Source organism: Oryctolagus cuniculus, chromosome 4 (genome assembly GCF_964237555.1).
Source record: "Oryctolagus cuniculus chromosome 4, mOryCun1.1, whole genome shotgun sequence".
In the NCBI taxonomy this organism is placed as follows: Eukaryota; Metazoa; Chordata; class Mammalia; order Lagomorpha; family Leporidae; genus Oryctolagus; species Oryctolagus cuniculus.
In genome coordinates, this window is record NC_091435.1 from 51492643 (window position 1) to 51508580 (window position 15938).

The following is a 15938-nucleotide window of genomic DNA, read 5'->3' on the forward strand; positions in this document are numbered from 1 at the left end:
GGCTAATAACATTTTTAATATGCAAAGATTTAATCTGAAGGTATTGAAATGTAATTATTCAAATAGAATTTAGAAGTAATATTTTTTTTTATTTTTTTCTTGACAGGCAGAGTTAGACAGTGAGAGAGAGAGAGAGAAAGGTCTTCCTTCCGTTGGTTCACCCCCCAAATGGCCGCCAAGGCTGGCACTACGCCAATCCGAAGCCAGGAGCCAGGTGCTTCCTCCTGGTCTCCCATGCAGTGCAGGGCCCAAGCACTTGGGCCATCATCCACTGCCTTCCTGGGCCACAGCAGAGAGCTGGCCTGGAAGAGGAGCAACCGGGACAGAATCCGGCCCCCCAACAGGGACTAGAATCCAGTGTGCCGGCGTCACAGGCGGAGGATTAGCCTAGTGAGCCACGGTGCCACCCAGTAGTAATACATTTATATACTCGTTTATCATAGAGTAAAGGGGGTAGAATAGGAAATAATAATTCTGGGTCTTCTCTGAGAAATTGCATGAATTTTGATTAGAAATTTATCCTAAATGAGAATTATGGTTCTCTTGTAAATAAACTGCTTGAAATTTTACACATCTATTTTCACAGTTCTGATATTTTATTATATCATATTTCTTATCTTGGTTCATGGTCACATTCAAAATAATATTTTTAACAAGCCATGATACCATTGATTTGCCTTTAAATTTATGTCTAATACTATAAGATCCATGATATGCTAGATTGATAGGCATTTGGATGCATAATTTCATATAGTTTTTCATGAGATTATTGGCTCACCCATAATAAATAATGGAAGTATTTCATAAAATTATATCATAGTTCAACAGAACTATGTTGGTTGTTGTTGGGATTTTGTTTTGTTTTTTTTTTTGGGGGGGGGGGGTGGTTCTGTTAGTTAACTGCTAAATTCCCAGTGTCTAGAAGTTGATGTTTCTTGAATAAGTCTAGAGCCTTATCTATCTAATGCCTTTTATGTGAAAATAGTCATGTCAGTTCTTTATAGTGTACTGGTAAACACACCTCAATGTGGCAAATTGGATGTGAGAACAGATGTGAACCCCAAAGTGGATTTGTTGGGGGTCTAGTTGTTTTGATGGATGATATTTTACATTCTTAGAGTATGCCAGGACTATTTTAAATTCTTTATAAATATTTAATTTGTACCTTACAACTACGTTATCAAACAGGTACTATTATTAGTTCAGTTTTACAGTTGAAATAGGAGCTTAAATAAATTTACCCTTGGTCAGTCAATTAATGTTTAGGAAGGCAAGATTCATACCAAGACAGCTGGCTCCAGTATTCATGATCTTTTTTTTTGTTTTTTAATTTTACAGGTAGAGTTACAGACAGTGAGAGAAAGAGACAGAGAGAAAGGTCTTCCTTCTGTTGGTTCACTCCCCAAATGACCGCCACGGCCGGCATTGCGCGGATGCGAAGCCAGGAGCCAGGTGCTTCCTCCTGGTCTCCCATGTGGGTGTAGGAGCCCAAACACTTGGGCCATCCTCCACTCTCCTGCTGGGCCACAGCAGAGAGCTGGACTGGAAGAGGAGCAACTGGGACTAGAACCCCACACCCATATGGGATGCCGGCACCGCAGGCAGAGAATTAACCAAGTGAGCCACACTGTATTCACGGTCTTAACCAGAGGCTCATGGTTAAAATTCTACTGCATTGAAATAGATTCATTGGTATTCCTTTTACTTATTTTCCTTTCACTAAAACTGATTTGGGAAGTAATTATTTCTGTTTAGCCACTGTGGTTTTATAACCATATTTTTTTTTCTCTTTTTTCAGTGGGATGCCATCACTGAAATGGATGAACACAATAGACCCATTCACACATACCAAGTATGTAATGTCATGGAACCAAATCAAAACAACTGGCTTCGCACAAACTGGATCTCCCGTGATGCAGCCCAGAAAATTTACGTGGAAATGAAGTTCACACTGAGGGATTGTAACAGCATCCCATGGGTCTTAGGGACTTGCAAAGAAACATTTAATCTGTATTATATGGAATCAGATGAGTCCCATGGAATTAAATTCAAGCCAAGCCAGTATACAAAGATTGACACAATTGCTGCTGATGAGAGTTTTACCCAGATGGATTTGGGTGATCGCATCCTGAAACTCAACACTGAAATTCGTGAGGTGGGGCCTATAGAAAGGAAAGGATTTTATCTGGCTTTTCAAGACATTGGTGCATGTATTGCCCTGGTCTCAGTCCGCGTTTTTTATAAAAAATGCCCCTTCACTGTTAGAAACTTGGCCATGTTTCCTGACACCATTCCAAGGGTTGATTCTTCGTCGTTGGTTGAAGTACGAGGCTCTTGTGTGAAGAGTGCTGAAGAGCGTGACACTCCTAAACTCTATTGTGGAGCTGATGGAGATTGGCTAGTTCCTCTCGGAAGGTGTATCTGCAGTACAGGATATGAAGAAATTGAGGGCTCTTGCCATGGTAAGAAAGAAAGGAATAGTTTATCTTGCATTTAAATTATGATTTTTAAAAGTAAATGTGTTGTCCATTTATTTTCAAATAATAAATTATTGAAAGCTATTCCTGACAGTTGTGAAAGAAATTGACTCATAGTAACAAGAAAATTTGAACATTTATGATATTTTTCCTCCTGAGAAATGTTTATGAAAATGTGCTATATTGCTTTCAGTAAAGTAATTAAGTAGCAGGGACTATTGTATTTAAGAGACTACAGATTATGGCAATATATTACTATATATTACATCGGACAATCATGTAGTGTTAGCATATATTAAATTAGAAGACATCCATAAATAGGTAATAATAATAAAGTTATAAAATTATTAAAGACTAATATAAGGATTTATATTAGCTATTATTAAATATTTGCTTTTTAAAGGGCATGTGAGAATAAAATAGCTTTGGCCAGATGATTTTTACTTCATGATTTTGAAAATATGTTGGATGACATTAGTTCACCTTACAGCTTTTGCTCACGCAGTTTTATGGACTGCTAAGCATATTATCTTATATCTGATTGCAGAAAGTTAGACGGTGGGCTCATTATAAATGTTGAACATCTTCATCTAGTGGATGGCAGAAACTAGAAGAATAGAGCCTGAATTTTGTATCTGTGGCTTACAAACTTTGAAACCAGTTTTTTTTTTTTGGCCGGTAAATTAGTAGTTATAATCAACTGAAGATAAAGTGCATACTTAAAGTAAAACCATTAAAAATAAGCATATTTGATTAGATACAATAAGTTGCTATTTACAAACAAGAAGTCAGAGTGGGTGTGAAGATCTCGTTTTTACAGCTAAGTATCTTATATTACCAGCAGTCTCTATTTTGAAGTATTTATTTATATGTATTCTCGATGCTTGATATTGCCCTTTCCTTTCCTGTGATAATTGGTCATCATTGCTTGTGTTGCCATCTGTCAACAACATATCTCACAACCCAGTCTGCATTGCATACTCATAAAGCCTAAATGCAAAATTAATTCAAATTTACATGAATTAACCATAGCTCAAGTAGTAATATGCCTACATTGATAATGGGAAAAGAAACAAGTGGTATCAGTATATCAGTATTTTTTCTGTCCTGCTAAAAAAGATAATTTAACCTATTAGCATTATTGAGCACCAGTTATCTCTTAATCATTTATGGTAGATGATAGAGATAAATGTCAATAAGGCATATGTTTGTTACATATTGCTATGAGATAAAACAACTGAAAACTTACTGGCTTAAAACCACAATGATTTATTACTTATCACAGCTCACCTAAGTTTTTCTTCTGCTTATTGTAGAATAAACAGAGGTCAGTTATGTAGCTGAATTCCATGGAGAGCTTAACTGGTGCTGCAGTTTCATGACGGGCTCTTGTCTTCTAGTGCTTCTCTGTGGCTTCTTGTCATCTATGAATGAGAGCAAGTTTTTCTATAATGTAGTGGCTGGCTTAAAAGGGCATTTTTCATATAGCCAGATGTAAAATGAGTATAGGAGGGAGCTACATTCAGAGGGTGAGCCTTAAGAAGTACATTTAGATAGAATCACCACTGGGACAGTGTACCACAGTCTACTCTCTGGATTCCACTGATTAATATCCCACCATTATGCACAGACTCCCATTCTCCCAAAAACTTATCCCAAATAGTATCATGTGTAAGTCCAGAATAGTATCATTGAAGTCAGTTGAGGATGAGAAAGAAGCTTCATATATACAACCCTTCTTGAACTAGAGAGCTAAGAATGTAATAAACTATTTTTATACACACAAACATGCACATGCACACAAACACATACACACACACAAAAGCACAAGAATATTCCATACCAAAGGCAGGGAGCTGAGAAGTCAGTGGTGTGCTGTGATTGTGAAATTCAGCTGGGTGTTAGGATCCATTACTACAAGGGGCAGAAAAGATTCTCTGATTAGAGCCTAGTTATGCTGCCTGGAATTGGTTCTCTGGCTCTTGGCTCCATCAAGGGTTTCATGGCTCCACTTTCTGAGTCATCTGCTTTGTTTATAGAACAGCACATGTGCCCATTGCTAGTTTCTCAGCAGCTGTCTGAGATCAGCATTAAGGAGGGCTTTTTCTCTCTTCCAGGAGATCACAGACAATATTCTCACCAGTTGTTCTTGCAGTAAATAATGGAGGTTGGCCTTTCCTTATCCTCAGTAGCATTTCTTTACTGATCTTTACTCTGTACACATGGACTTCCTGCTACCCATACATCCCCCAAAGCAGATGCCACAGATTTTAGCTTCCTGTGTTTCCTAAAAAAATGATTTGCTTATAGTTTCTTTTTTTTTTTTTTTTTTTTTTTTTTTTTTGACAGGCAGAGTGGACAGTGAGAGAGAGAGACAGAGAGAAAGGTCTTCCTTTGCCGTTGGTTCACCCTCCAATGGCCGCCGCGGCCGGCGCGCTCCAGCCGGCGCACCGCACCGATCCGATGGCAGGAGCCAGGAGCCAGGTGCTTTTCCTGGTCTCCCATGGGGTGCAGGGCCCAAGCACCTGGGCCATCCTCCACTGCATTCCCGGGCCACAGCAGAGGGCTGGCCTGGAAGAGGGGCAACCGGGACAGAATCCAGCGCCCCGACCGGGACTAGAACCCGGTGTGCCGGCGCCGCTAGGCGGAGGATTAGCCTAGTGAGCCGCGGCGCCGGCCTTGCTTATAGTTTCTACAATCTGGAAATCTGGGCTGGATTCACTGGGTAGTTCCTTCCTGGTTTTATTTTATGCAGTTGCAGTTATTTGGAGGTTTAGCAGATCTGGATATCCAAGAAGATTTCACTTATGTATGATGTATCATTTGGGATATTTGAGGTCTTTAGTTGCTCCCTATCTAAATGCCTGCAACAATATTATTTTGCTTCATCTCAAGAAGTCTTCTCTCTTTCCCTTCTTTATTCCTCCCCCCATCCTTCCTCCTTTCCTCCCTGCCTCCATCCCCCCTCTTTCTCTGTCTTTCTTATCCTCCCCTTCTTTCTTTCTCTTTTATAATTCATCATAGCATATAATTAGGCTTGTCCCAGTCTTTGTTAATGGTGACAGATGCTGTCTGCTGTTCTGTTCTTAACAACTTTGAAGAATCCTTCTGTTTTTCATATCTCTTGTTTTTGTTCACTTATCCAGCAGCTTGGTGCCCCTTTTGTCTTCCTTTTTCCATGATAGGATGTTATTCATCCCCTAAGGTCTAGCACAAACATTATTTATCTTATTTTTCACAAAAGTTATGGCTCTCTCTTTATCCTCAATAACTAGTACAGTTTGTACTAATTATTTATGTGTCTGGGCCTGTCAAAAGATGATTAACGTAAAGACCACATGTATAATAAAGGGTAAGAAATGTACCCTTTTTTATATCAGATGTGACTGATCACAGGGCACTGGGAACTGGGATCTGTTGAGTAAAGGTAGAGCCTAATGCAATGCTATTGCTTTTCTTATCTTTAAAATAGGGAAATGTTTAGTGAGTGTTGCAGAATGTTAACATGGAGAAGACCTTAGAAAAATTCATATCTAGCACTTTATGAGTCAGAACAATATGTTGTTCTGAATTTGTTCAGAATTTGATTTCCTAATACCACATAGTACCAACTAATATTAGATAAATAAATAAATCTTACACAAAAAGAAAGAAACTGAGCTTTATTTATTTATTTGAAAGCCAGAACAACAGAGAGAGAGGGAGAAGCAGACACAGAGAGACAGAAATATCTTCTATCAATTGGTTCACTCCCCAGCCAGGTCTGGACTAGGCTGACACCAGCAGCCAAGAATTCGATCCTGGTATACCACATGGCAGACAGGGACCCAAGTACATGAGCTGTCCTCTGTTGCCTTTCCAGATGCATTATCAGAAACTGGATCAAAAGCAGAATAGCAGATACTTGCACCTACACTGTGATATTGGGGTACTGGTCTCACAAGGGCAGCTTAATCCGCTGCACCACAACTCTTGTACCTGATTATTTCTTAGCCTGGCTTCTGTGTGTTTTGCTCCCTCCAGTCTACTCTTCCTTTTGTCTCTCCATCCCTCCCTTTTTTTCCTCTCCTAATTTCTTCTTTTCATGCTCACCCTTTGGTGCTTTAACTTGTTGCTTGCCAAAACCAAAGCAGCAGGGCCCTAAATTCCTCAACAGTATTTAGGTCCTTTTTGCCCTACATTTATTTTCTGGGGTCTGATATGGGCACTGTTAGAACAAGGTTTACACAACTATTCTGAAATTCAGGCTCTGGAGGATGATGGAAAAACAGATAAATTTATCTGGAACTTAAACTATAAGTACCAAAAGAATAAATTCTCATGTATCCATACTATCCATATCCGATGGATGATATGATATTGTACCCTATAAGTTGACTACTGAATGCCTGATTTTGTGATTCCTTTCTCCATAATATTGTAAAGGTTTATCTAGATCCACATTCTAGAAACATGAAGAAGTGAAGCCCTTTTTTACTGTATCAATCAAAAAACTTGAGTATAGTAAGCAATACATGCTAAAATTTAAAAACAAATGTCAATGCAAATGTATTACTCTGTTATACATAGTAATATTTTAGTCTTTGCTCAAATCTCAATTTTCATAACTTAAGTTTATAATTCAAACTGTTATACTGAACACATTGATGCTACGAATTTAATTTTAATTGTTTTATTCTAAATTTTTTCTAATGGCTTAAACTAAAATATAACATTGACTTGAAAAGTACTAATTTACATCAAATAATCTTTCACGTTATGTATCTGAGACTGTTTTAACACTGTTGATGAAATAATTGGAAACAATTAACATGCAAAATTGAATGCAAATTTTGTTCAGTTGTATGAATTCTGAAGTGACATGAATCCCTAATAAGCTCCTCCTGAACACTAACTTAGAATCAATCTCATTAAGGTAGTTACACTTGCTCTTGGAGATACTAGGTTAGCTTTAGACTTTTAGAACTGCTAGAAATAGGCACATTACTATAAGGAAGCTTTCTTTAAGCCCATAAGTATCATGTGATATAACTTACCAAAAGGACATTTAGCTATAGAAATTAAATTTTTGAGATATTGAGAATTTTTAAAATGAAACTCTTTCCAGAAATATGTTTTTATTTATTTGTTTTTCTTCCAATGTTGCTTTATAATTCAGGAGGAAAGGATGGTGGCGATTCTCAGACCATTGCGTTATTGTTCACAGAGGTGAATGGGATATACAAGGCTTTCAGTGACATAGCTATTGATTTGATCTCCTGAATAGTGGCATTATTAAGGCTTCATGGCACAGTTCTCTGCTGTAGTTCAGAAGCATTTATGCTTTGTGTTTATGATCTTCTGTCTAATCATGTTATCAGAAATGGCTGTGGAAGCAAAGAGCATAAAGACATTTGAGATACCAGGATTTGCTGGCATTAAATAAGGGAGTTTGAGGATGTGATGAAAAACTGAAAGGTGAGATTGGGATCAGAATAAAAGGGCTGACTTATTGGCCCAAATAGTATTTTCACTCTCTAAAGGTTCTCACACACTAAATATAAACTCTTACAATATAACCTTCAATTCCAAACAAAGCTGCCTTTTCATGAAGCAATTCCAGACTTTCATCCAGCATGAAAAGAAAATGAAATCAAGAAGCTTGAAGGAGTTTAAAAATAGAAAGTATTATTTTCAAACGAGACAGAGTTGAATAATTAAATTATAGTTTGTTCCTTGTCACAGTTTTAAAAATAGGTTAAAGTATAAATTGGCTTCAAAGGATAATTTGTTGTAAATTAGCTGCATTCAATATCAATTCTAGTCTTTACTCTCTGCTGACATGAAAGCTATAAGTGACATTTCTTTAGGAATTATCCTTAATATTATTTAGTTATTTATTTGTTGACAGGCAGAGTGGACAGTGAGAGAGAGAGAGAGAGAGAGAAAGGTCTTCCTTTTCCATTGGTTCACCCCGCAATGGCCGCTGCAGCCGGCACGCTGCGGCCGGTGTACAGCGCTGATCCAAAGGCAGGAGCCAGGTGCTTCTCCTGGTCTCCCATGCGGGTGCAGGACTCAAGCACTTGGGCCATCCTCCACTGCACTCCCGGGCCACAGCAGAGAGCTGCACTGGAAGAGGAGCAACCGGGACAGAATCCGGTGCCTCAACCGGGACTAGAACCCAGGGTGCCAGCGCCGCAGGCAGAGGATTAGCCTGTTGAGCTGCGGTGTGGCCTATCCTTCATATTTTTAACAATCTTCTTTTTAACATGTTTCTACAAATTAGACTAAGTGTATCCAGTATCTCTTTTCGTTTAACAAACATGACATTCTGTGCCACCTACTGAAATTGTGACTTTTCTTTTGAACATTATCTAGAATTTTGCTCTACCTTTTTTTTTTTTTAATTATTTATTTATTTGAAAGGCAGAGTTTCAGAGAGGCCAAAGCAGAGAGAGAGAGAGAGAGAGAGAGAGAGAGAGAGAGAGAAAGGAAGGAAGAAAGAAAGGAAGAAAGGTCTTCCATCCACTGGTTCACTCCCCAAATGGCTGCAACAGCCGGAGCTGGGCCAATCCAAACCCAGGAGCCAGGAGCTTCCTTTGGGTGCACAGGGCCAAGCACTTGGGCCATCTTCTACTGCTTTCTCAGGACATAGCAGAGAGCTGGATCAGAAGTGGAGCAGCCAGGACTCAAACTGGCACCTATGTGGTATGCCAACACTGCAGGTAGCAGCTTTACCTGCTATGGCACAGCACCAGCCCCTGGCTACATTTCTAAACATTGGATCAATCATGTGCTTTTGAGTTATAACTTGTCTGGAAATTTCATATTTTATTGTCTTCTGTTTGTGGCCTTTTAAAAAATGAATATATTTTTAAGTATACCACCTCAGTTCCATGAGGGCTTTTCAGGGGTAGGGAAACATTTTTTTCTGCCAAGAATTGGATATATATAATATAATTTGTGGGCCATACAAATTATCAACTAAAAATAGCCTACTAATTGCTTATTGAATTTCAAGTTCCACCTGCAGTTTCATTGACATGATCAGACCAAATGATTTCACAGACCTTGTATGGCCCATGGACTGGCCATTCCCCATCCATGCCTAAAGAGGCAAAACTTTAATACGCCTAATACATGTACCAAAGTATAAGTGTTGGATGGTAGTTCCACCTCATTCAGTGATCAGAGGTAACAGATTTCTTGCATTTAGTTAAGCAAACATGTCAGAACCTTGCAATGGTCTGTGTCAAGCTTAGAGTTTGGATGAAACATATATCCTTCTTAACTCATATTTGAAGAGACACATATCATTTCCTTCACATAACAGCCGTCAGAATTGTTTTATGGCCACATTTGGCTGCAGATAGGGATAGGACACTGTTAAATGTCTGGGTTGAGCAGTCACTTTCCAGCAATACTTCTCTACCATGGCTGAGAAACTGCAAAGCTATGTAGGCACTTCAACAATTATCTCTTCAACAGTCTGAGATTTCACCCATGGAATATGCACTCTCATTCTCATACAAGGGTATATGATAATGCAATGTTCTCTCCAACAGATTAAAATACATCATCTTGTCATCTGGTGACATACAAAATTTAGTGGCAAGCCATCCACCTGTAACAAAAAGTATGCATTAATGTAAATAAGTAGAAAATGCCATTGAGAAGAATAATGGAAGACATGGCAGCTGTGACTGTTCTGTAACAATGATGATATCTTTCTGGGGAGCTCTGTGAAGTTCCTCGGCAGATGTAGACATTGATGCTGTGTTGCACTCTTATCCATTATTCTGTCGTCCTTGGCTCCAGTCTCTATGAGCTGTTTTATCATCGATAACTATTTCTGATGTATTATTTGTGGCTGAATGGTTTTCATAGCCTTTTTCAGGCTTACCCATTTTGGAAGTTCAAGAATTATTTTGTAACTTGAGTTCTTTTAGGTTAGATGCATGATTTGTGGACAATGTCATTTTTTAAAAATTATGAAAGACTTTTGATCTAATCGCTAATTCCATGTGCTGTATACTACACACAAAGCCCACACCCAAGATTCTGTCTTTGACCTAATTTTCAAGTGTGTTTTATTAATATAGCTATTTATTTCATATGCATTTTAAGGTAGCTAAGCTATAGTCATCAGAAACAATAGAGGCAGGTAAATGCTAGACATGTGACTCAATCTTTTGTTTAACCAGGATAGCTTAATATCTTTCATGTGTAAGTTTTTTTTCTCTAATTTTTTTCCTGTTAGATGGGGAAAAAATCCCCTTTCCTACTATATATATATATATATTTTTTTAACTTTTATTTAATGCATATAAATTTCCAAAGTACGACTTATGGATTACAATGGCTTCCCCCCCATACCGTCCCTCCCACCCACAACCCTCCCCTTTCCCACTCCCTCTCCCCTTCCATTCACATCAAGATTCATTTTCGATTATCTTAATATACAGAAGATCAGCTTAGTATACATTAAGTAAGGATTTCAACAGTTTGCCCCCACACAGAAACATAAAGTGAAAAATAATAGATGATTTTTTTAAATGATGATGAAATCAGAGCAGACCTATTGTCATGTTTAATCCCAGTGAGAGTCAAGTTGGGAATTGATAATTTCTTTTTTTTTTCACAGAAGATCAGTTTAGTATGCATTAAGTAAAGATTTCAACAGTTTGCACCCCCATAGAAACACAAAGTGAAATATATTGTTTGAGTACTCGTTATAGCATTAAATCTCAATGCACAGCACATTGAGGACAGAGATCCTACATGAGGAGTAAGTGCACAGTGACTCCTGTTGTTGACTTTACCAATTGACACTCCTGTCTATGGCATCAGTAGTTTCCCTATGCTCCAGTCATGAGTTTCCAAGGCTATGGAAGCCCTCTGAGTTCTCCGACTCTTATCTTGTTTAGACAAGGTCATAGTCAAAGTGGAGGTTCTCTCCTCCCTTCAGAGAAAGGTACCTCCTTCTTTGATGACCTGTTCTTTCCACTGGGATCTCACTTGCAGAGATCTTTTGCCAGAGTGTCTTGGCTTTCCATGCCTGAAATACTCTCATGAGCTTTTCAGCCAGCTCCGAATGCCTTTAGGGCTGATTCTGAGGCCAGAGTGCTATTTAGGACATCTGCCATTCTATGAGTCTGCTGAGTATCTCACTTCCCATGTTGGATCACTCTCCCCTTTATTTACTCCATCAGTTAGCGTTAGCAGGTACTAGACTTGTCTATGTGCTCCCTTTGACTCCCAGTCCCTTCACCATGACCAACTGTGAACTGAAACTGATCACCTGGAACAGTGAGATGGCATTGGTACATGCCACCTCGATGGGATTGAATTGGAATCCCCTGGTATGCTTCCAACTCCACCACCACTTGGGGCAAGTCAGCCTGAGCATGTCCCAAATTATACATCTCTTCCCTCTCCCAAAGATTTATTTATTTACTTGAAAGAATTACACACAGAGAGAAGGAGAGGCAGAGAGAGAAAGAGAGAGAGAGAGAGAGAGAGGGAGGGAGGTCTTCCATCCATTGGTTCACTCCCCAGAGGACTGAGAGAGAGAGAGAGAGGGAGGGAGGGAGGTATTCCATCCATTGGTTCACTCCCCAGAGGACTGCAATGGACAGACCTACGCCGATCCGAAGCCAGGAGCCAGGAACTTCTTCTGGGTCTCCCACATTGGTGCAGGGGCCCAAGGACTTGAGCCATCTTCTACTGCTCTCCCAGGCCATAGCAGAGATCATGATCAGAAGTGGAGCAGCCAGGACTCGAACTGGCGACCATATGGGATGCCAGCACTGCAGGCGGCAGCTTTACCCATTATCCCACAGCGCTGGTCCCCCCTTTTCCCATTTTGAAAAGACTGAATTTTTACACTTTCCTATTCCTTTTCCTTTCAAATTTTTTTCAACCCGTAGACTATTGCCTAACTCATCTCTTCCTGGAAATACTTGGATAAATCTATCAAGTAACAGTAAGTACAAAAGAATCAATTCTCAGCTTGCCTTCCAAATCATTATAGATCAAAGTTATACCAATAATGTTACCATTTTAACTGTCTGATATCCTTTTTTTTTTTTTTTTTTTTTTGACAGGCAGAGTGGACAGTGAGAGAGAGAGAGACAGAGAGAAAGGTCTTCCTTTGCCATTGGTTCACCCTCCAATGGCCGCCGCGGCCGGCGTGCTGCGGCCAGCGCACCGCGCTGATCCGATGGCAGGAGCCAGGAGCCAGGTGCTTTTCCTGGTCTCCCATGGGGTGCAGGGCCCAAGCACTTGGGCCATCCTCCACTGCACTCCCTGGCCACAGCAGAGAGCTGGCCTGGAAGAGGGGCAACCGGGACAGAATCCGGCGCCCCAGCCGGGACTAGAACCCGGTGTGCCGGCGCCGCTAGGCGGAGGATTAGCCTAGTGAGCCACGGCGCCGGCCTGATATCCTTTTAACAGTTTATATACCACATGCCCTCTTACTGCCAAGCTAATGCCACATATTTTATGTAATGGGTATATCCTAATGGAAGTGCCAAGCCATACATATATCTATGTGTATGATTTAGTGTATTATTTAAAATCTGAGGTAACAAATCAAACTCCAAATTTCACAGCCCTGACTTGCGGAAGTTCCTTGTTCAGTCATGTTGGACTCCAAGATGTTCCTGGTTGTTGAGGCATTCCTTCATACACAGAAGTGAGAGTGCTGTGCATTCTCCATCTGCAATTTAATCATCACCTGTGCACTTGTTATCTGTCACCAATGAGTAGACAAAGAGAACCTAAAAAGTACACAGCTACATCCCAAAGGTGTTGACATAAAACGGACATATAAGTTTTACCCACAAATGTCACACTTGTACAGGTTATTTAATCAATGTAGGCTCTTAGTGTAGCTTTAATAATAAGCTATATCTCATAGAGATAATCAGAATTTTTCATTTTTGTTCAACAGAGCAGTAGGCTAAGATTATATACATATATGCATATATATACACACATATATTTTACAAGGAACCAAATAACAAACTGTGTACTAAGTATACCAAATGGAACAATAATAGAAAGTTTATAAATTAAAATTATATTCCTTTTCAATGGAAATAAGTAGGATTTTGCTATTCTGAAGAAAATATATTACAGAATTGATAAGTAGCAAAAGGGAACATCCCCACCAAGCTATTTTATAGTTCATTGATAACATAAGGGCACACATTTACCAAATGAACAGGTCTCTTTTCATTTTATTAAAAATGTAATATAATATTAAATGTATTTAATCTCTAAATAATCCAGATTAAGTATTATTAAAAGTATCATAACTATAAAGAGTAAAGTTGTATTTTAAACTGTAAGGGCTAGGTTTTTTTGTTTTTTTTTTTTTTTTTTTTTTTGACAGGCAGAGTGGACAGTGAGAGAGAGAGACAGAGAGAAAGGTCTTCCTTTGCCATTGGTTCACCCTCTAATGGCCGCTGCGGCTGGCACGCAGCGCTGATCCGATGGCAGGAGCCAGGTGCTTCTCCTGGTCTCCCATGGGGTGCAGGGCCCAAGCACTTGGGCCATCCTCCACTGCACTCCCTGGCCACAGCAGAGAGCTGGCCTGGAAGAGGGGCAACTGGGACAGAATCCGGCCCCCCGACCGGGACTAGAACCCGGTGTGCCGGCGCCGCTAGGCGGAGGATTAGCCTAGTGAGCCGCGGCGGCGGCAAGGGCTAGTTTTATGTTGTAAATTATTATATATCCTAACCTAGCATTGGAACTACAGAGGTGTGATTCACTGTATCATCCTTGTGAACAAAAAGTGAATAATTTGCATTTTCAGTATATTCATATATTTCAGCTTAGGAAAGTATATTTAAAATAACAAAATATTTAAGTTTCAAAAATAGGCTGTCAAAGTAAAAATCAAATATATGGAGTGTATATATAATATAGAATAAGTTAGGATATTAGTACACAGTGTTGAAGAATACGGTATCTGATAGAAAACACCTAAAATGTTTCTTTTCACTTAATTTGCGTATATCGGATTATCCTATGTAACTATTATTGATTTCACTTATAATAATAAGAAGTATGATTTCCTGAGAGTGGGTTGGGGTGGAGATAGACTGACATGCACATTATGGTGATATGAGAGGACCTTCTTAATATTTTTGAGTTCTTTCCAACTGTGGCTTACAATAAAAATGTAAGAAAATGATGGTGTACTCAATTACACATTTGGCCTTTTTAAGATTTTTTTTGCACTTGATTTTTTTCTCTTTCAGCACATGGTACTTTACTGCTATGTATTGTTCTACATCGTGAATCTGTGAGAAAAATAATTCTTGTAACCGCTTGCTATTTTCAGTCTGAGCTTAATATAAACTCTGTTTTTAGAATGAGTTTCAATAAATAAAGTATATAGTATTACTGGAAGTGTTCATCTCAGTTTTACAGGGAACTATGGAGTGGTGATAAATTTGAAGAAATAGAGATTTCTAGTTGTCAATTGTGCAATACAAGCAAGATCACCATCTAAAGAAGCATGCAGTACCAACAATTTATGGTAACTTGTGGAGCATAAAAACAAGCTCTGCTTTATCTTCAACCGTGGACAAGGAAAAAGCATGATTTATTCCCATTATTTGACAGTATCAAAAGTGGCTGCTATAAAAAGTCATTAAAAGTTCTTGAAAGATGCAAACCCTATTCTTTTGGTCAGAGATAAACAATCAGTGTCTTACAATTCTTTAAGTAGTATCACAGTATTTTTGGTCTTATTTTTGAAATAATTAATATCCTCATTTCTTTGTTTTAATTCTATTCTTTTTATAGTTAACTGCTTTTCAGGATGGGTTGCTTTTCTTCCAGCTCTATGAGGGAGAAAAGCCTATATTCTGTATATCTGTATTAGCTAATTACATATTTAAAATAATTAAAAGTAAGAATGCATTAATTTATAAAACTTTGAAATGGCAAAAAGATGGATTATGCAAGAGCTTTTCTAAAGACTACTAATTTAATAATTACATTATGACCAAGAGCCTATCTTTTTAGAATCTAATTGTATGTAGGTGTATTCACATATAATTATGGATTGCTAATGTGAACTAATTTGTCATGCATATGAAATGTTATACTTAATTATGTAATTTGCAAAATTACCCTCATAAAATAAATAGTGCACATTACTTAGGTAAATATTTTTATTCATATTTGTTATATTTTTTCAGATGTTCTCTTGCATGAACTTAGGTGACCAACAATTTTCCCTAGTTATCTATTCTTAAGGTATAATTATAAATTTCCTTAGATGACATCGTTGGTTGAATAAAATAAGATTAATTGATCTTGATGGATTCTTTAATGTTGAATTGCATATTTTTCTTACATTTATAAAAATTGAGATGATTAGATTCTAATGCAATGAATTACGAATTTGTCTTCTTTGAGGTAAAGAAGAATTGAATAATTAGAAAAACATTATATGTTCTTGGA

General features: G+C 38.5%; 1 protein-coding gene across 9 annotated transcripts in view; it reads left to right on the forward strand.

Annotated features, from left to right (window-relative positions):
* The window catches only part of EPHA6 (EPH receptor A6), a 1017309-nt gene that overhangs the window by 215855 nt on the left and 785516 nt on the right, over positions 1-15938 (forward strand). For all 9 annotated transcript variants that reach the window (XM_017347166.3, XM_051859383.2, XM_051859384.2 and 6 more), the window contains one exon: positions 1799-2462. In XM_017347166.3, the coding sequence (XP_017202655.3) occupies positions 1799-2462 (664 nt within the window). The remainder of the gene's footprint in view (positions 1-1798; positions 2463-15938) is intronic.